This window comes from Barbatula barbatula, assembly GCF_947034865.1.
Source record: "Barbatula barbatula genome assembly, chromosome: 11".
In the NCBI taxonomy this organism is placed as follows: Eukaryota; Metazoa; Chordata; class Actinopteri; order Cypriniformes; family Nemacheilidae; genus Barbatula; species Barbatula barbatula.
This window is the reverse complement of record NC_136774.1, coordinates 1,734,592-1,757,495: the sequence shown is the minus strand read 5'-3', so window position 1 is coordinate 1,757,495 and position 22,904 is coordinate 1,734,592. Positions and strand designations below refer to the sequence as shown.

General features: G+C 39.6%; 2 protein-coding genes across 2 annotated transcripts; both read left to right on the top strand.

The window, feature by feature from the left end:
* The first annotated feature begins 230 nt into the window (after positions 1–230).
* Positions 231–13,621, top strand: il17rb (interleukin 17 receptor B). The gene is made up of 12 exons (XM_079468381.1): positions 231–367; positions 443–467; positions 577–699; positions 1,326–1,456; positions 1,623–1,761; positions 1,845–1,880; positions 4,122–4,261; positions 8,009–8,077; positions 8,779–8,845; positions 8,980–9,054; positions 9,426–9,698; positions 12,899–13,621. Exons 1-12 carry the CDS (start codon positions 278–280, stop codon positions 13,285–13,287), a joined length of 1,557 nt encoding a protein of 518 aa, XP_079324507.1. The 5' UTR covers positions 231–277; the 3' UTR covers positions 13,288–13,621.
* A 38-nt stretch (positions 13,622–13,659) lies between these two features.
* On the top strand, positions 13,660–22,720 carry chdh (choline dehydrogenase). The gene is made up of 8 exons (XM_079467185.1): positions 13,660–13,775; positions 15,182–15,924; positions 16,033–16,184; positions 18,676–18,805; positions 19,198–19,332; positions 19,887–20,029; positions 20,424–20,526; positions 20,915–22,720. The coding sequence occupies exons 2-8, from the start codon at positions 15,234–15,236 to the stop codon at positions 21,331–21,333; spliced, it is 1,773 nt and encodes a 590-aa protein (XP_079323311.1). The 5' UTR covers positions 13,660–13,775; positions 15,182–15,233; the 3' UTR covers positions 21,334–22,720.
* Positions 22,721–22,904: the final 184 nt, after the last annotated feature.

Sequence of the window (22,904 nt, the reverse complement as noted above, 5' to 3'; positions counted from 1 at the left end):
TACATTTATGATGATTATGTTTGACAGGTTTTGCTTTTTTAAATGCTTCCTACTGATCCCAGAGCCGTGCTTCACGGACGAGCTCCGCATAAGTAAAATAATCGCAGCCAGCTGGATTTCAGCAGGATCTCGTGGTGACCGCGATTAACCGTGTGCATGTCTAACAGGAAGTGATCAACAGGCTGAGGATGATACGATTGCACGCGTGGGCAGCAGAGATAAGCAGCATTACTGGCGTGTGAAAGAAAAGAACTCTCACACACTTCACTTCAACCGTATGGGAATGAATCTCGACATGATGTGGAGAGTGCTTGTTTCTATCCTCTTGATTCAACTTACAACATCTAACAGTATCTCTCCTAAAATAGTAAGTATCATGTCTCATGACAGGAGTCTTCTTTTTAACAAATGTTCGATCAAAACTCTTGTCATCTTTCTTTAGGTTGCCATATGTACCCGGTCAAATGGCAAGTGTTACAAACTTTGTTCTTTTGTAAGCTTAAAACAGAAATGATGTCTGATATGTCATCTGGTTTTTAACTTTGAACATGTGTCTGTGTCATTAATGCCGTTTAGATTCTGAGCCTCTAGAGTTATTTTCTCAACACCCGTGGAACCCGTCACCCTTAGAGAGTCTGAATGGGACTCTGAGTGAATGTCAAACCTCAATCACTGTCAACTGGTCTATTCATATTGATGGTGAGGAGGTCTTGCATTTATTGAATGCTTTCAGTGCCACCTAAACATACATTTTACAATATGGTTTTAGTTTCCGTGTTTCGGCTGTGGCTTATTTATTGTCATTTAATAGCATTTGATCACGCATTATACATTTCGGTTTCCATCAAAGATCATAACTGGAATTACTAGAATTTAGTGCACATCAATTCTTATTTTCATATATAATAATCATAATTTATAATACATATCATATAAACATTTTCTTATTATTATTTTCCTTTACGTTTAGTCATTTAGCTGACGCTTTTATCCAAAGCGACTTACAAATGAGGAAACAATAGAAGCGATTGGACAACAACATAAGGACAACAAAAAGCTGAACCGCGGAAAACAAAGCGAAGGTTTTTTTAAGGATAGAAAGGATCCGAATTATGGAAAATAAAAGTGTATTTTAGCTTACGATCATTGTGTTCGTGATGCATTATACCCAGCACGTGACCGCTTCATTTGATGGAGATTATAACATTCATGCAGGAGACTGTGTGTATGTGTATTAGTTGTCGTCTAATGTTCCAAATAAAACAAACGGTCTCTAAGTAGAAGTGTGGATTGTTTATGTGTGTGTGTGTCTTGTTTTGCTGTAGGGAGCATCAGAAGTCTTACAGGCACCTGGATAACATTATCCACAGACCTGGATCATCCTGACTATTGTTATAGATGTGACTATCAGCCTCCATTTACCTCAGAGCAAAATCATCTCAATGGAATACAGCAGGTACATTCTTCAAAAATCATTACAGTGATAACATTATATAGTATCAAACATCTCTCTTCGCTAATAAAACCCATTCAGATCCGCACAGCTGCCTAAACCCTGAGACGCATTATTTAAATAGCTTGAAATGTTCTTTAAAACATCTATCTATCTTTCTTTTTTGTAGCTCCATTTCAGTTTCACTGCGTCAATGGGTTCAGTTTTGGTTCGGCCCGAGATGTATTATGTCAGTGGATATAACCTTCCTCCCCCAAACCCTGGATCAGGACAGGAATACGAGAAACATTACTCTTTCAAAACACACGGTTCATTCTCTTACTCTTAAAGCCTCGTATGTCAAACTCAATGTTGTTTTGGGGATATTTGACTTGTTTTTCTGTCTTATTAGGATTGGACAGTAAAGTGACAAAAAAGCCGTTGTGCGGTAAGCCTGTGTGTTCCATATTATATAAGAATAATCCGACAGACATGTTATTCTTGTGACAGCTGTAATACAAGAATACTTATGAGTGTGGCGTTGAAGTAAGAAATATCAATGTTATTTATCATTTATTCACCCTGATGTGAAAAGTGATGATATAGTGACATCGGTAACACTTTATAATAACTGCACGCTATGAATCATTAGTTAAGCATCAGTAAATAGTTAATTAATCATTTATGAAGCATTTGCCCCATATTAATACACATTAGTAAGCAGTTTATAAATACATCTATAAATGCGTTATTCTTCATTTATAAGCATGTATATAATATGCTTAATAATCAAATTTTCATACTTTATTAAGGATAAATTCATCTTTTCTAAATTAAGGATTACATTACTTACAAACCAGTTAGTTGTCAGTGGTTTATGAGATCATTTAGAAAGTGTTAGTAAATGATTAATGAACTCTTTGAATGCACATGTATATAGACATATAGTAACAGTTACTCAATGTGTTAATAAATGGTTTATTAACACAGATTCCTGCTGTAATTCATGATTAGTTAAGGTAGTTATAAAACATTTACTAGTTGTTAGATAACAATTTTTTTGTGAGCTCATCTAAAGTGAGGACTCTTTATGCCTTGTAAAGCATTTACAAATGAGAGTTAAAGGCTCAGTTATCGTCTAAACAGAAAAAGGAAAAACACAACACAGAGGGATACAGAACATAGAAATATTTATTTCAAGAGGCAAAATAAATGAAACTGTACATATTAATGAATATAAAACGATTTAATATAAAGCTTGATGACATTTTTCATGAGATCATTTAAAAAGTGTTAGTAAATGATTAATAAGCTTGTTAGGGATTGCCCCACTGATTGCTAGTTTGGATTTTATTGACCACCACAGCACTCCGGTAAGAGAGGGAAGGAGATATCATCAGGATATTATTATTTATCGGCAGTTTTGACCACATACACTGTTGTGTATTGAGGTAGTTTCTGTAAACAATAGAATATAACTCTTACAAATAAAAGACGTACATTTCTAATAACAATATTAGCACCCTCAGTATAACATATTAATGTATAAATGCAGTGGCATAATACCGAGGCATCACATCAGGATATGGACATGTAGCAGCCACAAGCATAACTTGTGTTATTAAATGTATAAATATACCAAATAAAGTGCACACATTTGTCCGCTTAGCCACTATGCTAGCGGTTATAAACCCGAACATAAAACATGATCAAAGTGCTCATTAGAAGCGTCTAACATCACCAACTCGAACAAAAAACCTTGATAAAATAACATGTAACATTATATGGTCTTAGACACTGTAAGTATTAACACAGATGGACGATATATAACTTACATCGTCTAACACTTTTACTGCCTGGCGAACTGTCTGCTGCACGTGAATGACAAGCGGATCCTCCGTTCACTTACCAGAGAATCGGGTCTTACGTAAAGTGCGCACATAAACTAAAGAGGCGTCTTATGTAAACTATGTAAAAAATTACAATAAACATTAGCATGAATAGAATTCGCAACAAAGCTCTTTGAATGCACATTTATATACAGAAACAGTTACTCAATGTGTTAAATAGTCCTCACTTTAGATGAGCTCACAAAAAATTGTTATCTAACAACTAGTAGCCTAAATGTTTTATAACTACCTTAACTAATCATGAATTACAGCAGGAATCTGTGTTAATAAACCATTTATTAACACATTGAGTAACTATTACTATATGTCTATATAAATGTGCATTCAAAGAGTTCATTAATCATTTACTAACACTTTCTAAATGATCTCATAAACCACTGACAACTAACTGGTTTGTAAGTAATGTGATCCTTAATTTAGAAAAGATGAATTTATCCTTAATAAAGTATGAAAATTTGATTATTAAGCATATTATATACATGCTTATAAATGAAGAATAACGCATTTATAGATGTAACTGCTTACTAATGTGTATTAATATGGGGCAAATGCTTCATAAATGATCAATTAACTATTTACTGATGCTTAACTAATGATTCATAGCGTGCAGTTATTATAAAGTGTTACCGTGACATCTTATGAAGAAACTGAAGGTTATTAACAACATTATCTCTGAGGTGTTTCTAGACCATTGAATATTTGAAGGCTTTGTTCAGACGGACTCGCCGTTTCTCTTCCTGAATCAGATCTTGTAATGTCCTTTCTGCCCCGACGTGTAGATCAGTGGGACGCCGATGTCTCTTCCGTCCTTCACGGAGAAAAGATAATACTGACATTCATGACCAGTTCAATGTTTAATAGATACGCTGTCACGCTAGAGAAGAAAACACAAGTGCTGAACACCATTGAGATTAAAGAGGTCCGTATTTTCACTGAACACTTTCACACAACATGCGATAATACTTTCTCCCAAACATCATAAAATAGAGACTGTGTCTGTCTCCTGGATTAGCAAACATAAAATAATGCGTAAACCTCTCAAAGGTAATTTAATTAACGTTAAACTAACTAAACATAAACATAATACAGATAATCAACTGTTTCGACTCGGATTGCTAAATATTTGATCTCTCTCTAATAAAGCACTTTTTGTTAACGATATGATAACAGATCATAAAATAGACATGCTCTGTCTAACAGAAACATGGCTAAAGCCAGATGATTATATTGCTTTAAATGAGTCTGTCCCCCAAGATTATTATTATAAACACGAGCCTCGCCTAAAAGGCAGAGGGGGAGGTGTTGCTGCACTTTACCGTAACTCTTTTAGCATTTCCCAGAAGTCTAATCCTAAATACAATTCTTTTGAAGTCATGGTACTTGATGCATCAATACCTACTACTAAGGACAAAACATCTTTAAAATTTATTCTGGCTATTGTATATAGGCCTCCAGGGCACCACACAGATTTTATTAAAGAATTTGGTGGGTTCTTATCAGAACTAGTACTGTCTGCAGACAGAGTCCTTGTTGCTGGGGACTTTAACATTCATGTAGATAATGATACAGATGCTTTAGGAATGGCTTTTAAAGACACCCTTAACTCCATGGGCGTTAGTCAACATGTGTCAGGACCTACTCACCTTCGTAATCATACTTTAGATTTAATTTTGTCTTACGGTATAAACGTGGGCGACGTAAAAATCCTTCAGCAGAGCGAAGACATTTCGGATCATTATCTGGTATCATGCTTGCTTCACTACCCTATGGGTGCAAATCAAACTCCAAGTTACAAATATTGTAGAACAATAACTTCGACTACAACAGTTGCGTTTCTTGATAATTTGCCTGAATTGTCTCAAATCTCTAGCATGAGTAATAACGTTGAAGATCTTGACTTTACCATTGAAAATATCAATGCCACCTTCTCGGAAACGCTAGACATAGTTGCTCCTCTGCGCTTAAAGAAGATTAAAAATGACAGACCGACACCGTGGAATAATGAACACACTCAGGCTCTAAAGAAAGCGGCACGAAAAATGGAGCGCAACTTTAAAAAGACTAAATTAGAGGTATTTCGTACTGACTGGAAGGATAGTATTAAAAAATACAGGAAAGCCCTAAAAACGTCTAGATCTGCCTCCCTTTCATCACTAATAGAAGAAAACCAGCATAACCCTAGGTTTTTATTTGATACAGTGGCTAAATTAACCAAAAATAAATCGTCAGCGACTTCTGATTCTGTATACCAGCATAGCAGTGATGATTTTCACTATTTCACAAATAAAATCCAAGATATTCGGGAGAAAATTATAACTATGCAACCAGATGTGAAACCCGCTGAACAAACGACTAACTACAGCGCCTCTAAGGAGAAATTACGTTTATTTTCTACTATAGATCACGATGAACTCTCTAAAATCATTAGATCATCTAAATCAACTTCATGCATGTTAGACCCTATACCTACAAATCTACTGAAAGAGATGCTCCCAGAAATTATAGATCCTCTACTTAGCATTATTAACTCATCTCTGACATTAGGACATGTGCCTAAAGCATATAAGGTGGCTGTTATAAGGCCCCTTGTCAAAAAACCCCATCTGGACCCTGGAGAACTAGTTAACTACAGACCTGTTTCGAATCTACCTTTCTTATCTAAAGTTCTGGAAAAAGTAGTCTCAACTCAAATATATGAGATTAATGAAGATTTCCAGTCTGGATTTAGAGCACATCACAGTACAGAGACTGCTCTGATTAGAGTTACAAATGATCTGCTTATGGCGTCCGACCGAGGTTATCTCCTTATTGGTGCTGCTAGATCTTAGTGCTGCATTCGACACCATTGACCACAGCATGCTCCTACATAGACTGGAAAATGATGCCGGTATTAAGGAAATAGCTTAGAAATGGCTTTGATCTCATTTATGCAACCGTTTTCAATATGTAGCAATAAACAATGAGGTATCACGCAAGTCCAGTACGGTGTACCACAGGGCTCAGTCTTAGGGCCTATGCTCTTCGCATTATACATGCTACCTCTAGGAGATATAATAAAGCGACACGGAGTAAGCTTTCACTGTTATGCTGATGATACGCAACTTTATATTTCCTCGAAGCCTCATGAAACACAGCAATTCCATCGAATAGTGGAATCCATAGTCAATATAAAAAAGGGGATGAGTAGCAATTTTTTATTACTGAACTCGGACAAAACTGAAGTGTTACTTATCGGACCGAAAACCGCCCTACGTAACAACCAAGAATACTGCTTAACTATTGATGAATCTTCCATAAAACCCTCATCTTCAGCTAAGAATCTTGGCTTTATATTCGATAGTACTCTGTCATTTGAGAACCAGGTCGCCAACACCTGTAAAATTGCGTTTTTCCATCTTAAAAATATATCTAAACTACGTCATAAGCTGTCATCATCAGATGCGGAGAAGCTTATACATGCCTTTATGACATCAAGACTAGATTACTGTAATGCACTATTAGGTGGTTGCCCTGCAGGCCTATTACAAAAACTCCAACTGGTCCAAAATGCGGCAGCTCGAGTTCTGACGCGTACAAAAAAGTATGAGCATATTAGCCCGGTTCTGTCAACCTTGCACTGGTTACCTATAAAGCATCGCATAAACTTTAAAATCTTGCTTATTACCTATAAAGCCTTGCATGGTTTAGCTCCTCACTACATGAGAGAACTTCTCACGTATTACAGTCCATCACGTGCACTAGGCTCTCAGGTGTCAGGTCAGTTGGTAATACCAAGAATTTCAAAATCAAGTGCAGGCGGCAGATCCTTTTCCTATCTAGCGCCTAAACTTTGGAACAATCTTCCCTGCACTGTCCGGGAGGCAGACACACTCTGTCAGCTTAAATCTAGACTAAAGACGCATCTTTTTAATCTTGCATACACTACACTATCACAATATATATATTACAAAGGTTAAGGCTGCACTTGTTAGATCAATCGGAACCAGGGACACTTCCAATAACAACTGATGCATTTGTTGCATCAAAGACTGCAGAACAGTACTCTACTCTCAGCCAGTCTTGTCTCATTGTTCCAAGGTTACTAGAGCGGGCAGGACGCAGTCCAAGGTTACCGGAGTGGGCAGCGCGCAATCCATTCCCAGACCTGACAAATGCTGGACGAAGGACGTGGCGACTCTACAAAACTTCAGTCGCTATTAGATTATTAATGATAATTTTAAATCTAACTTTTTTTTGTTTTTTTATTTTGCCTTGTTGTGCAAGCAGTGTCGAGCTTGTGCAGAGGCATCAGTTTTTGCCAGAGGGGAACTGGAATCCCCTGGTTAGGCCTGGTTTCCCTCTGAGGTTTTTTTCTCCTCCAATGGAGTTTTGGGTTCCTCGCCACCGTTTGCATACTGTTTTGCACTGTTTGCCTGGCCGGGGGGCTGCTAGAATTTGATCTTTTTGAATTTACACTGCATATAGGAATTTATTGTGTGTCTGATATTTGACCTGTGTTTTGACTTCCATAACCTTTTATGTTTTACTTATAGTCAATGTTTTCTTGTACAGCTGCTTTGTAACAATGAAAATTGTAAAAAGCGCTATATAAATAAAGCTGATTTGACTTGACTTGACACGTTGACAGGGTTTCTCTTGCTCAAAGTTCTTTCTGGTCGTCTTACAGGTAAGACCAGGAGAGAAGCACAGAGAGGAACTAACATACACTGAAGGCTGTGAAGACCTCACAATACTGGTGATTACAAAGCAGTTGAAAAATGTCAAGGATACACTCTTAAATCCATCCATTTTCTTCCGCTTATCCGGGTCGCGGGGGCAGCAGTCTAAGCAGAGATGCCCAGACATCCCTCACCCTAGACACTTCCTCAAGCTCTTCCGGGGGGACACCGAGGGGTTCCCAGGCCAGCCGGGAGACATAGTCCCACCAGCGTGTCCTAGGAACTGAACACGCTTTAATGTCATTTGTAAATCCTATGTACTGTTATGGATTACAAACACGTGTATTCATGTAGAATCTCACCAAAAGGGTAGCCCCCGTGAAAAATACTGTATTATACAATAGGATTTGTAACGTACTACATTGATTACTTTAGTATACTTGTACATACTGCACTTGACTATAGCGAATTCTCCAGGTCTTTCTCGTGGTACTGCACATTATCCTCATAAACACTATTTTTGGGGACTTATTCCTCTCTGAAGTTTGGAAAGCTCTTAACAGCCTTAAAAAATGCCTTCGACTAAAATGATCCATTGATAAAACACCAGTAATGTTGGCAGCACTGATATGTTTTCACTGGAGTTCTGTACATGCAAAAACAAGCTATCCCTTTAAATTTCATTCAAGATTTATTCTCTTTATCTCTCTTTATTCTCTTATCTGATTGTTTAATACTATTTAGTCAAAGGAATAATACATAAGGTTTGATCTGGCAGATAACAGCAACATCGTTTGAAAACGACGAATGTAAAGCAGCTCTTCATGAAGTGAGCTCCACTGTCAGTGAGTATCTATACAATAAATCCTCTTGAACTCAGCTTCATCACAAACATATTATATACACAAATGTTTATCGCTGAGCGTTTGCTCGGGTCCACACACTGATGATGAGATAAACGTGTGATGTTGTCTTGTAGACAGATCAGGATTGACTGTCACCGTCGGATTTGTGATGGCGCTTCTTCTCACATTGATCTCCTGCTACATCACACGTAAGAGAACTGAACAGAACCTCCGTTTGTACACCTTACACATAAGATAAAAGTGCACATAAGTAAAATGAGACACTGTTTTGAATTACACATCTATTTGAAACAGTCTCAATCAAGTTTTGACCTGTTGCTAAGCAGACATCTTTAAAAAAGAACAACCCAGACCACACAAAGATGATGCTTCATTTTTCATTGGGTGTGCATGACACAGGTTGTCTTTGACCTGACCCTAAGCCATTCATATTCACACGAAAAAATACAAGTTTACCTGCTCTAGTATTTGGATTCAAATTCACAAGATTGACTTTTCTTTTTGAAGAAATGTGTCGAGTAAAGTCATCATCTTCTTGTTAACTTTTGTCATGTTTCAGGTAAGATTCTGGTCTGGTGTAAGCGTGGTGCCAGGTCAGAGGACGCCGTGGGTTTGCAGTTGTTGGTTGTGTATCCTGCAGCAGATTGTGCATTCCAGCACGCCGTCACGGTTCTGGCCGAGTTTCTGCAGGACTGTGGCGATGTAAATGTTGTGATTGACATGTGGGAGAGAGAACGTGTTGCAGAACAAGGTCTGATCCGCTGGATCCACACACACGCCGAGCTCGCTGACATTATTCTCCTGATCTTACCGCCTCAACACACACACGCTGGTATGAAAAATTTCATCTTCATCACAGCACAAATGCCTGCCACTCATTCTCCGTTTGTTAATCATTCAGCTGAAGTCAGGTCCGTAGCCAGCCTATTGAAAGGGGAGGTTCTTTTTTTCAAAAAGTGGACCTTTTTGCAGTTTTTCTCCTCCTTTTGTATATAATTATGAGGTTCAATGACTTCATTTTGGTGACCTTTTATACACTAATTTCTGCTGGATTAGCTTGTCTGCTGGTATCTTAACATGCACGCTTTTTGATGCACCTAAAATATTTATTTCATTGTTGTCAAATTGCTTCCTCATGTAAAACTTTTGTCAGTCCATACACAGTTCATAAGTTTAAAGACCACACTAACAACAGAATAGATTTAATGAACTTTACTGAAATATTAATAATAATTCTTCTCATCATCATTTCTTGACTCTCTGTCAAATGCCTCTTTGCTATGTTTTATTATTATAATTACGCTACATTTATATGGCTATTATATTGTAGACCAGGGGTCCCCTAATTTTTTTCTGCAAGGGCCACATAATTCTCCCTGTCTTTAATGGGGGGCCGGGTCGGTTTGTAACAGAAAATGACATGGGCCGGAGGTACTACTTGAATTATTGTGGAGATTTAATTATGTTTTTATTATGCCTCCTAATGGTATAATAGTTTATTAATAGTTAATAGTTTAGTGATACTCAAATTCAAAACATTTTCTTATGCATATTAATGAACCTTTCCCAGATAGCAAATAGTAATTGAAACTATGTTAAATCAACATCCCGCTGTCAACGATAAATTCATTGAATCAACGTTGAACTCTGATGTTGATTCTTCATCATGTTGCACCCTCTATTATCATTGAAACAACGTTTAAATCATACCTAGAGATCAACAGAATTTCAATGGTATTTCGATTACAATGGATATTGAAACAATGTTGAAATCCCAGCATATCAACAAAACTTCAATGGTGTTTTAATATACCACAGGTTTAATCTGAAGGTCTGTAATTTTAATATAATATTAAAAACATTATTATTAGGCTATAATCTTGCTTTATCGACAGCCAGGATTTAGAAAAGAGAAACTATACCTTTAGGCTGTAACCTAGACTAGCACAAATGACACCCCACGCATTCTTTATTTTATAAACAATCATTTTTATTGTATTATTTCTTATTTCTTTTTTTAACGTGCTATAACTCCTGCTGCGTCTGTCTTCCAGCTCGGTCTGAGGCGTATCGCAGCCACTTCTGTACTGCTTGAGCGAAGTCATAGGTGTTTGCCGTTGTAAGACGTTGAGTCAAGGCATCTAGAATACAAGTAAAAGTATGCTATGATTTAGTCAATGATTTGTTCAATCAAGCTGTTGTCAAGGATTGGGCACGAACATGGCACGAACACAGTAGCCTACACATAAAGTCAAATTCACACACATGCTACACACACTGGGTGCATGGATGCATAAATCTCACCGCAAAAACAGGCATTAATAAGGCTATGTCTTTAAAATTTAACGAGGCATTTTAATTGTTTCTAAATGAAGTATGTGGGGCTAATGCTGCGTTCCAGGCAACCTGTAACTCGTGTTTTTACAACTCGTAACTGGGAGTAAATCGATAGTACGTGTTCACGGGTGGGAAGTCACGGGTTTGACTGCCGTTCCAGTGCACTTTCACGGGTATAAGGTTGGAAAAACACGGGTTAGGTTGCCTGGAACGCAGCATTATGCTCCACCTTGACGCCAGGCCTGCGCTGTGCGAGCGCTTCCCCGCGCTCAGAAAAGGTGCAGAAGATCATCAAAAATCGTGATATCGCATAAGCACTAGTATAAAATGACTGCTATCATTTCTGAAAACAAACACATGGAGTTGTGTAAAACATTGCAGCCCTGCTCGATGATTATTCATATTTTGGATTTGTAGGCTATTACGAGATGGTCTAATCGGCATTTCCAATTCAACATCAACCATAATCATGATTCAGATGGAAAAACAATGTTTATTCAATGTTGGCTTGCTGTCTGGGTTCTCTTTCCCAACCGCTTGGCCATTTTGTGGTCTCTTTGAAATTTTCCGATGGTTCGCACGTCAGTTCTATCGCAATGGTACATTATGAATTTAACAAAACATTAGGCTATGTGAGTAACTAAGAAAATTTTGAAAGCCAATCTGAAAGCCAATATTCTGACGCTCGCGGCCCTACAAGAGCAAGCTCCTGATTGGTTAACACTGCGCGAATTTTCGCCAAAGTTCAGATTTTTCAACTCGAGAACTCACGAGAACTCTCAATTCGCGTCATTTGCGCGAATTGTGCCGCAAGTAGGTCATCGCGTCTTTGCATTGACTTAACATGTAAATCACTCGCGCTTAACACGCATTTGGTGTGAACACACTATAAGGCTTTGTTTAGAGGGCCGGTCCAAATCTGTGGGCGGGCCACATTCATATATATCTATATTTATAACCCCTACCCCCGCATCATTCAGAGGCGATGCTTCTTCACGTTGCTTTGAAAAGTGTATTGCGAGAACTCTCTCTGTCTGCGCACTCACACACACGCGTCCTGCAATAATAATCGTATTAATTTGAAACAGCAACCCAGAAATTTGTCACTGACAATAATCACATGAAAAAAAACGACGTAAATTCTGTGAGGGCCCCCTGCCTACGGGCTTAGGAAGTGGTTACTGCGTAACTTTCTAAATTAAATGTGACGTTTGTGTCCTCTCTTAAAAAAGGTTTTATTCAGTGTGCTATAAGTATACTTCATTTGGAAATAAAATAAAAATGTACCGCTCAGAAGTATACTTGACTCAACAGAACAGTATACCAACAGAACTTAAAAGTGCAGTATGAAAACTAGGTAAAGTACAACTTAACTAAAAGAACAGGGCAATTTATGCTTGAGGGGTACATTTACATTACATTTATGCATTTGGCAGATGCTTTTATCCAAAGCGACTTACATTGCATTATCCTATACATTTATACACCGGTATCTGCAATCCCCTGGGATCCAACACACAACCTTGCGTTGTTAACACAATGCTCTTACATTTAGTATATTTAGTATAAGGAGTACATAATCTAAGTATACTTCATAAAATAAACTTGAAATGTACTTGTTTTTATAACCACTTCAACTTCTGTATTAGGATTCTGTATTCTCGTCCATTTCTGTGAATCTCTTTCTTTTTTTAGAGGAATTGAAAGTGGACCCAGCACCTGTGGTGTCCCATCACACGGTTTCAGCCTCGGCCAGCGCTCTTTTCGCTCTGGCTCTTAACCTCGCCACCGGCTTCACACATGATCCAAGGCAGCGGGAGAAGTTCTGGGTGGTTCGGCTGGACGAGGTGAAGGAGAAGAGTAGCGTTCCCGCCGAGGTGCGAGGCTGCAGGATGTTTGTACTGCCGAGGGACCTGCAGAAGCTCCATCAGAAGATCTGCAGCAGATCGAACGTCCAGAGATCGGCGCTGCGGAGACGCCTCACTTCCCTCATGTTCAATGAAGCCTCGAGGAATTTGAAAGAAGCTTTAGAGCAGCTGGAGATGAGAACAAAGCTGCTGGACTGTGTTTCGCACACCGTCTGAATTCTCTCGCCATCGTATCTGCTCACATCATCAGTTTGGGCTGAAAGATCCTGTGATACCGAGAGTCATTTATTGTCTGTGTCTTCATGACTTGAGGTTCAAAGTAACTGTGTGGTATCGTTTACTTGACTGTTCGTCTCTGATTTGATTGTTTCATCATAAGACATTTGATCGAAAGTTGTTCTTGTGCGAGATGTCCGGACACTTGACCATTGACTAAATAAAACTTCAAAACCTATTTGAAGCCTTGTGAGAAAAGCCCTACCATTAATACAGACCTTCATTTGCTCTCTTGTATTTGCTATTACAAAATAAATGAATCTTCTATCATTGCAAAACTGATGTCATTGTTGTTTTTGGCATGTTGCGTTCGGTGCGCACTTCGTCCTATGGAGCGGTCGCTGAAACCCCGCCCCCTGCTCGAGGCCCCGCCCGCCGCGCCTTGAGCGAGGTCGCAGGAGACAGACGCCTGCTTGTGAACGGACACGGTAAGTTGATTTAAAGTTTACTCTGACTGTGCTTTCGTCAACTACATGAACATGTGTGAAAGTGCGTTTTGGATGAGCGATTACACGACAGTAACGTAGTAATATGACGTTTTACAGAGTTTACCGCAAACAAATCCGCGAAGCACGCTGAAATTAGATCGCTAAATAACGAGGTGTCACGTGACCGTGATGTTAGTGATCGGACACTGAACGTTGTGTGTCTCAGTAAACATCGATGTTTGGTCATTGCGATGAGATCTACGTGTATACAACACGACACACCGGTGGGTCTTTCGAATCTGCAGTGCTGTAGTATTACTACGAGTCATCTATCCTCTAAACCAGAACTTTTCATGCCAGGGACCCCAAATATGTTTCATCTTTTGCCGGGGACCCCCTTTCTAAAATACATTTAAACTGACAGACAAATAGTAAGTGTGCAACATATTGTTTGAAAAAGTCTGACTTGAATAACAAATTGAGCTGTCTTTGGTTTCTGGAAAATATTTTGGGGACCCCTTCTGTGCGGACCCTAGTTTGAAAACCCCTGCGCTAAACAGCAGCATCTAAAGAAAGGAACCTACAATCTTGGACATGCAGTAGCACAACAAGTGTTGTTTAGTTGGTAAATAATACATTGAATAGAAATAAAAAAGCTTTAAACAAACGCAACCTTTATCACTTCAGATATCAGTAACACTGCTTGGCATTAACATGTCATCGCTGTGATCCAATCAAGCCGATTGTATCATCAGCCAATCAGGATGCAGCATGTTGACATTTCACAACATCAGTAGCTTTTGGATTGGGATGTGTGATCAGATCTCTGTGTCTCGTCCCCGGGAGCTGAAGTGATGCTCTGCAAGATTAGTGTCCTCTTAAAGAAATTGTTCATCCAAAAATGAAACTTCTGTCATCATTTACTCGCCTTCGAGATGTTCAAAACTTGTATAAATGACTTTGTTCTGCGAAACAGAAAGGAAGATATTTGGAAGAATGTCAATAAACGAGCTCGTTGACTCTCGTAGTATTTATTTCCCTACTGTAGCAGTAAATTGAGGACGAGATCTGTTTGGTTACTGACATTTTCCAAATATCTTCCTTTGTGTTTCGCAGAACAAAGTCATTTATACAAGTTTAGAATAACCTAAGGATGATGGCAGAAGTTGTATTTCAGGGTGAACTATTTCTCTAACATACTGGGATGGATATTACACATTAATACACATGGTTCTATGACATCAAGCTGTGTGTGTTTTTTTATTTGCAGTCCATGGAATAATTTTTTATGTAAAAGTTGTTTGGTGTGGATAGACCTTTTTAAAAAGCTTTTCCAAATTGAATGAAAGCAGGGGTGTTCAAATATCATCATATTTTCAAAGAAAAGAAAAACTGTCTTTTGTCAGGGTTACTGCGGATGAAACACTGTCAAGATCTTCGGCAGATACATTTTTCATCATGTTGTGCTTGAGTGCATCGGCGAGGCTCGCCGGAGTCCTGTGCAGACGTTTTCCACATGCGTCCCTTCAGCGAAACGGCGTCGACCACAGCAGCACAGCAGCGTCTCACAGCTATGTGATCGTGGGAGCCGGCTCCGCAGGATGCGTTCTGGCCAACCGGCTGTCAGAGAACGCATCCGAGTCGGTGCTGCTCCTGGAGGCGGGACCCAAAGACATGCAGCTGGGCAGCACCCGTCTGTCGTGGAAGATTCACATGCCTGCTGCGCTGACCTACAACCTGTGCGATGACAAGTACAACTGGCATTACCACACGCTACCTCAGAGTCACGTGGACGACAGGGTGATGTACTGGCCTCGCGGGCGCGTTTGGGGCGGCTCGTCCTCGCTCAACGCCATGGTGTACATCCGCGGTCACGCTGAGGACTACAACCGCTGGCAGAGAGAAGGTGCTGAGGGCTGGGACTATGAACACTGTCTTCCTTACTTCCGTAAGGCCCAGACGCATGAGCTGGGGGCGAACCGTTACCGAGGGGACGGCGGCCCGCTTCACGTCTCACGAGGGAAGACGGATCACCCGTTGCATCGTGCGTTCATCGCGGCGGGCCAGCAGGCGGGATACCCCTTCACCGACAACATGAATGGATACCAGCAGGAGGGAGTCGGGTGGATGGACATGACCATCCACAAAGGTAAGTGTGGCATTTACTTTCACGAACGTTGAAAAGTCCCCATCACAGGGCCGATCGTTCGCAGGTCCTTCATTGTGCCTATTACAAAAGCCTCTGTCCAACTTATAGGCAAAAGATGGAGTACAGCAAGCGCTTACCTTCGCCCTGCGCTGTCCAGACCCAACCTGAGCGCTGAGGTCGGTTGCATGGTGACCCGGATCCTGTTTGAGGGGAACAGGGCACGAGGGGTGGAGTTTCAGCAGAACGGACAGATGAAAAGGGTAAACAGGATTTCTTCCACCTCGACTTGTCTCTTTAAAAGTGAACAAAGGCACAAAGTGTGAATGTGATGCATGCGATTGTGTAAATTGGTACTCTGGATGTCATTTAGATTTTATTGTTAACCGATCGCAATCTGATGACGTCACCGTGTGATGACGTCCAGAATGCATGAGGACGTAAATGATTTGGTGCCGCAGTTATGTCATCACCTATGTGGAACTATTACGTAATTTCGAGAAATATTGAAAAATTAGCAATTTTTCACTGTATGTTCCAAAGAAAACTCACGTGGAGGAGCATTGTCCAAAGTGGAAAGGGCGCATTTTTCCCATTCATAACTCATAAACGCCTCGCCTATTCAGGAAAACCCACAAGGGATCAGTGGAGACTCGCAGAGCCAGGCGCGGGTTTAGGCATTATAGACTATGACGGCTCACCACCGTCTCATTTGTTTCGCCATAGTTTCAAAACTAACTGAAAATCTTTTTACCCTTTCCATAATAACACAACGATAACGTAGTTTGAAGCGTTGTTTCTGGATCTGATTCTACAAAACCTGCATCTCTCACTTAATCATACCCCTGTGTCACGTGCTCACACATACACACAGGCGTGCACAGTGGTGCTGTGTTTACAGACTATTGTCATTTCGGATAAACCTTAACTTTAAGTAAGTAGGAAAATGTTTCTCACCATTCAGTTAGCGGCAGAAGCAGCACATTCACAACCAAACAGCAGCTTATAGTTACTTGTAAGTGAATTAATAAATGATTACAAAACAGCGTCTACAAGCACCTGTCATTGTTTCTGACTGGACATATGAGCTGTTTGTTCAACCATTGGTAGAGTTGAAACCTTTTTCATAAATGTGAAGATAGATTGACGTAGCTGACAGATAATACCTCACAATCACTGAACCATTTGCAAGAACTGAAACTGTTCATGACTGATGGGATCTCAGTCGCTGCCTAATCTTGTCAATAACAAAATCATTTGATCTGTGCGGGGTTACTTTTTATCATTCTGCCTCCGCAATGCACATGACTAAATAAGGTAGAAGCATCATTCAGTTCAGTTCATCTTTATTCATTTCCCGAAGGCAATTTGGTTGCAGCACACAAGTATTCACATAAACAACAACAAAAACACAATACAAAAAAACCCAAATCCATTTCCTTCCTAGAAAGTTCTTACCTTAAATGTAAACATTTTACAACTGAGGGGATAAAAGAACATCTAAATCGATTTGTTTACCAATCGGGATTCTATAACGGATGCCGGAAGGTTAAACTCATGATACCTTGGGTGGGAATTATCTAACAAAATGCTCCGGGCTTTACCCAGAACCTGTCTATGATATAACTGGGCCATAGTCATCTGCTTACTCCCAGTTATTTTACTTCCCTGGTTAACAATCCTCTCAAGACAATTCTTGTTTTTCACGTTTAGACCATTAAACCAGCACAGCAGTGAAAAGGATAAACGTGACTCAATATAGGATCTGTAGAACATGCACATCAATGTTTTCCCCACATTAAATGACCTTAGTGTCCAGGATGTGCATGAGCGAGTCTGTTCCACTCTATTGGAGCATTTTGTAGGGTGATAGTTTTGAGACTACATTGTAAACTCCAGTACAATTTATAAATACATTTTCATATGATTTTTACCTGTTAATACAGTACTTAAATACATTAACATTAACAAGTTCTCAAGGATTAAAAGGTTAAAAACAACATTTACTTATGAAATGTTGTGGAGTAAAAAGTATGATGTGCTTTGTAATGTTGTCCAAATTGAAATATATTTTAAAATATGCTTTCCACCTCTTGCAATAAATGATACAAATATATGAAATTCTGCATTGATCAAGAAGAACAGTGCTCGTAGCGGATCAGGATCGGTATCGGCCCATACTCAGAATTCAGGTATCGGATCGGCAAAGGAAAAAGTGGTATCAGTGCGTTTCAATTGTCTTTTGTCGTGCCTGGTGCAGACTCGGTGTTAGTCATTTCAAGCCTGACAAAGGATCTTTCAAAGAATGTCAGTAACCCAACAGATCCATCCCTCATTGACTCCCATAGTATTTATTTCCCTACTATGGCAGCGAATGGGGGACAAGATCTGTTTGGTTACTGACATTCTTCCTTTGACACGTATACAGCTTTGGAACAACATTTAAGTGAACTGTCCCTTTAAGAAGTGAAAATGCGCTCCCGAAGCACCATTCCTTATCGCATCATAGTGGTGTGAAGAAAATGCCTCTGCTTGGTTGTTGTTATCAGCGATCAGCAGTACTTCTTCGTCTATTGATGTCATTTCCTGCTTCAGTCTCATTTCATGTCTGATTTGATCTGCTTTCTGTCTCACTCATTTCCTCTGACCAGACTGAGTCCTCATTCCCACGTCTGCACTTTCATGCCGTTCATGAGGTTTCATGCAGGAACTGCTGATCTTTGCAGATCTCACATGTTCTCATGGCTCTTTCAGGTGTTTGCTGATAAAGAAGTGATTCTCTGCGGTGGAGCTATAAACTCTCCGCAGCTCCTCATGCTGTCTGGAGTGGGAAGCGCAGACGAACTGCGCGCATTCGATATTCCTGTCACTCAACACCTGCCAGGTGAACATCCACACCTGCACACACCTGAACGGACATCACGTCATTCAGTAGGAAAGGGCCGCACCGACAGTTCTGATGAAGTGAACCATGTTTTTTTAAGGCCTGTGCAGCATAAGAACAGCATAAGAGTGTCTGAACTAGTTTACGACACTCAATATAGCTTCTGTCAATGTGCCATAACATTTCTTTAAATGCGACTAAACTACAAGAGCCATTCAACAAATGTTTTATTTCATCAAATCATTATACAGTGAAATGAAATCAAGTAGACACTAGCCAAACACACACTTGAAGTTCGACGAAACGGTCGATATGAAACCTTTATACTTGGTGTACACAGATGTGATGTATGAATGAGGTCAATAATGTGTCGTGTATGTTTGCTGTGTCAGGTGTGGGCTGTAATCTTCAGGATCATCTGGAGTTATATGTTCAACACGAGTGCACTCAGCCCATCACTCTGTATAAAGCCCAGAAACCCTTACACATGCTGAAGATCGGCCTGCAGTGGCTCCTCACGTTCACAGGTCCTCACAACACAACATCTCTGCATGTACCTACAGTCACCTTCACAAGACATACACATGCACAGTCAGATTCATGGATTCTTATGTGCGCACTGCATTTATAAAGAAGTCGTCCTCGTAGAATTATGGTGCAAACAGAAAAACATCATTCTTTCCGATCAATAAAGTTAGGTTTTACTTTGTACTTTAGACTCCTTTCTGCTGCGTGATGTTTGTCTCCTGTCGCACATCAATTCAATTTCAAAGTTCATAAAAAGAGTCATGCGGACAGAGGTCCGGACTTGTTTTCTTTACAACACAAGTGTACTTGTTCTAAATAGTCAGCGACTCAGAACACAGAAGAGATTTTGACAACTCTCATTTTGAACTGAATGACCAGATGAATGAATGAATTGCTCATTTGAGCCATTCCTCTCGTGTTTATCTTCATCATATCAATTATATATAAAAAGAACTTTGCAAAATATCATTTCATATTTTTGTATTGTTGATTTTGTGGTAAAATGTCACTTTAACATAAATCTGTGATATCCCCTCATGTTCATTGACGGTAGGTTACGGTGCCACGGCTCATCTGGAGAGCGGAGGTTTCATTCGCAGCCGTCCTGGCGTTCCTCATCCTGATATTCAGTTTCATTTTCTGCCCTCTCAGGTCATCGATCACGGCCGGGTCAAACCTAAAATCGAGGCCTTCCAGGTACCGATTATTCTTTATCATGTGATTATATGGCTACCAAGAACTACTTGTGATGGGTTTTTTCACAAGTTATTTAAGCATAAAGAATGAATTTTGACATAAATATATTTATAATCCTCATATATTTATCAGTTCCTATATATTTAGTTTTTTTTTGTTAAATTATTGTTTTTTTGTCATTATCTCTTAATATTTTTTTCTTATGTCTCCACTGTGTAGTCAAATGTGAAGCTGCTTTTCAAACAATGCAAAATTGTGAAAAGTGTTCAATTTAATTCAATTCACAAGTGTATTTGGCAAACTAATTGTTGTCCAGTTGGTTAGGATTTTTTCTTTTGAGAGAATTATATCATAGCTGTTTTTTTTCTGGGATTGGTTTTTCTGATGTGTGCAGGTTCATGTCGGGCCTATGAGGAGCACAAGCATTGGCTGGCTCAAACTGAAGAGTAAAGATCCAAAAGCCCATCCAGTCATCCAACCAAACTATCTCTCCACCGGTATGTTCTTTCTACATTTACATTTTACATTTATTCATTTGGCAGACGCTTTGCGACTTACAAGTAGTTTTTATACAGTGTCACATTACTGCAGATCAATCAGGGGTAAGGTGTCTTGCTCAAGGGCCCTTCAGTCATGACCTGCTGACACTGAGATTAGAACCGGCGATCTTCTGATCACAAGCCCAACGCTCTAACCCCCAGGCCACAACTGACCCAATCACTGAATACAATTTGATCTGTGAGCGTACCGTTAGCTTGACAGTCGATTAACTTATAGGTTCAAATTGGAAGTTGATAGTACATTTGCTCACACAGTCCTGCAGTCAAACATATGTTATGGATTTTTCGCTTCTCTCCTGATCTGTGTTTTGCATCACTTACACAGAAACAGATGTGTTGGAATTCAGAGCTTGCGTGAAGCTCACGCGGGAAATATTCGCTCAGAAAGCCTTCGACCCATTCCGGGGCCCTGAGGTTCTGCCCGGTCCCGCCATCCAGTCGGACGCAGAGATCGATGCTTTCGTTCGGCAGAAGGTGGACAGCGCTTACCACCCGTCCTGCACGTGTAAGATGGGCAGCGCCTCGGACAGCATGGCAGTGGTGGATCGAGAGCTGCGTGTGTACGGTGTCGAGGGCCTGAGGGTGGTGGATGCCTCCGTCATGCCCAGCATGGTGAGCGGTAACCTAAATGCCCCCACTATAATGATCGCAGAGAAGGCGGCGGATGCCATTAAAGGCCTTCCATCACTTCATGACCCCGGAGTCCCCGTTTACCAGCCTGCCAGTCTGAAAACACAGAGATGAGAGAACTACAGCCTGATCTCAAACATTTTAAATGACTGGACCAGATGCCTTGTCTAGAAAAAAATGAGAACGACAGCTTCATTTATTACGGAATGATTTTAATGTGTCTTTACTTCTCACTACACAGATCTTATTCACATGATGCAGTATAATAGTGATGTGATCAAAACATAACATCTTAAAAAGGCAAGTATTAAAATAATTATAAAGATAAATGAGATTATAACATCAAGTTGATAAAGATGCTGACTTCACACAGTAGCCTGTTGAAAAGAGATTTGTATTTTGTCACTGTGCTTGAATATATAAACGGTTCATTTACAAAACATATTTATGATTATTCTAAAAAATATTGAAGCTATTTTGTTAATGACTGTTCACAAAAGAGAGAAATGTTACACCATTTCAAGTTTTCTGTTCTGCTGGTGCTATGGTTTTATTACATGATGCTTTATTTACTAAAACACTAGTTAAATAAGTTAAACCTGCACATAAAAGCTCATGTTGTCACTGATAATAAATAAATAATCGTGCTCTGATAGTTCTTTTTTGGACGCTGTATGACAGTAACTCACTGAAAACTCATATTTCACTGACTAGAAAATCGTCTGAAAGCTTATATAAGAAATCTCATTACACCTCATTATTGAAACACCGTGCTGGTGTTTTAGTAAAGGCACCTGTCATGTCAGGACTTCTTTTTCATTATGAGAGAATAAAGGCAGACGATAGGTTTAGGAAATTATTGAGGGACACACAGTATATCGCCTTTGAATGAAATACAAGTTGCTGCAGAGGATTGAAGATTGAAGTAGTGTCGTGTCTTTCCGTTGTAACAGCAGTTCACTGTGGAAAAGACAGAAGTTAGAAATGAACTCGGGTTTGTCATGACGGTGTTATTGTTCTGGAAAAATCCTCCAGAGCCTTCATTTACTCTGCAAGTAGTTTCAAGTTAACATTGACGTCGGTGATGTGAATCTTGTAGAATCTTAAAGCCTAGATGTACAATATGTATGAATGTTTTGTGTGCGCTGGAGTTCTCTGTGAATCATCATCTATTATCTATTACCTGCCGGACGAGTTTTAGAGAGAAAGAAACATTCTTGCACTTCATGAGATGTTTGGATGAGTTCCATGTTTGTGCTTCTTTTATTCATTGCTTTGATTAATCGTATGTGTGGGTTTGTGGAGCTGAGCGCTTCATGCTTTATTTACATGTACAAACAGGATATTCATTCAACAATCCTCAGCTAAACAAACATTTTTTATTACAATATCCCGTCTCTGTGTGTCTTTAGAATACTCTGTACACTTTTATGAAGACTGTTCTCATCACTCTACAGTGGATTCTATTTCTGTCATTTTAAAGTAAAGCAATAGGTGTATGAAAATAACTTTTTCAACTGGTAAAATCAAACCCGTATTGCTGCTCAAATATTTTAGCAAGGTCACGTTTTATTTAGTCACAATATTTCACCTTCAATCTGTTCCACACAAAGCTTAAGAATGGCTTCTGACAGCTTGAAAATATAGTGGACATTTTACTTAAGCCACTGGTCTGCAAAGAACAA

Bases quoted from the DNA above. Each gene is read 5' to 3' on its own strand.
- il17rb (XM_079468381.1), top strand. From the start codon at position 278: ATGGGAATGAATCTCGACATGATGTGGAGAGTGCTTGTTTCTATCCTC. The intron at 8,078-8,778 runs GTGATTACAAAG...TTGATCTGGCAG, and splicing joins GTGAAGACCTCACAATACTG to ATAACAGCAACATCGTTTGA. The intron at 9,699-12,898 runs GTATGAAAAATT...TTCTTTTTTTAG, and splicing joins GCCTCAACACACACACGCTG to AGGAATTGAAAGTGGACCCA.
- chdh (XM_079467185.1), top strand. From the start codon at position 15,234: ATGTTGTGCTTGAGTGCATCGGCGAGGCTCGCCGGAGTCCTGTGCAGA. The intron at 16,185-18,675 runs GTAAACAGGATT...TGGCTCTTTCAG, and splicing joins AGAACGGACAGATGAAAAGG to GTGTTTGCTGATAAAGAAGT. The intron at 20,030-20,423 runs GTACCGATTATT...TGATGTGTGCAG, and splicing joins CTAAAATCGAGGCCTTCCAG to GTTCATGTCGGGCCTATGAG.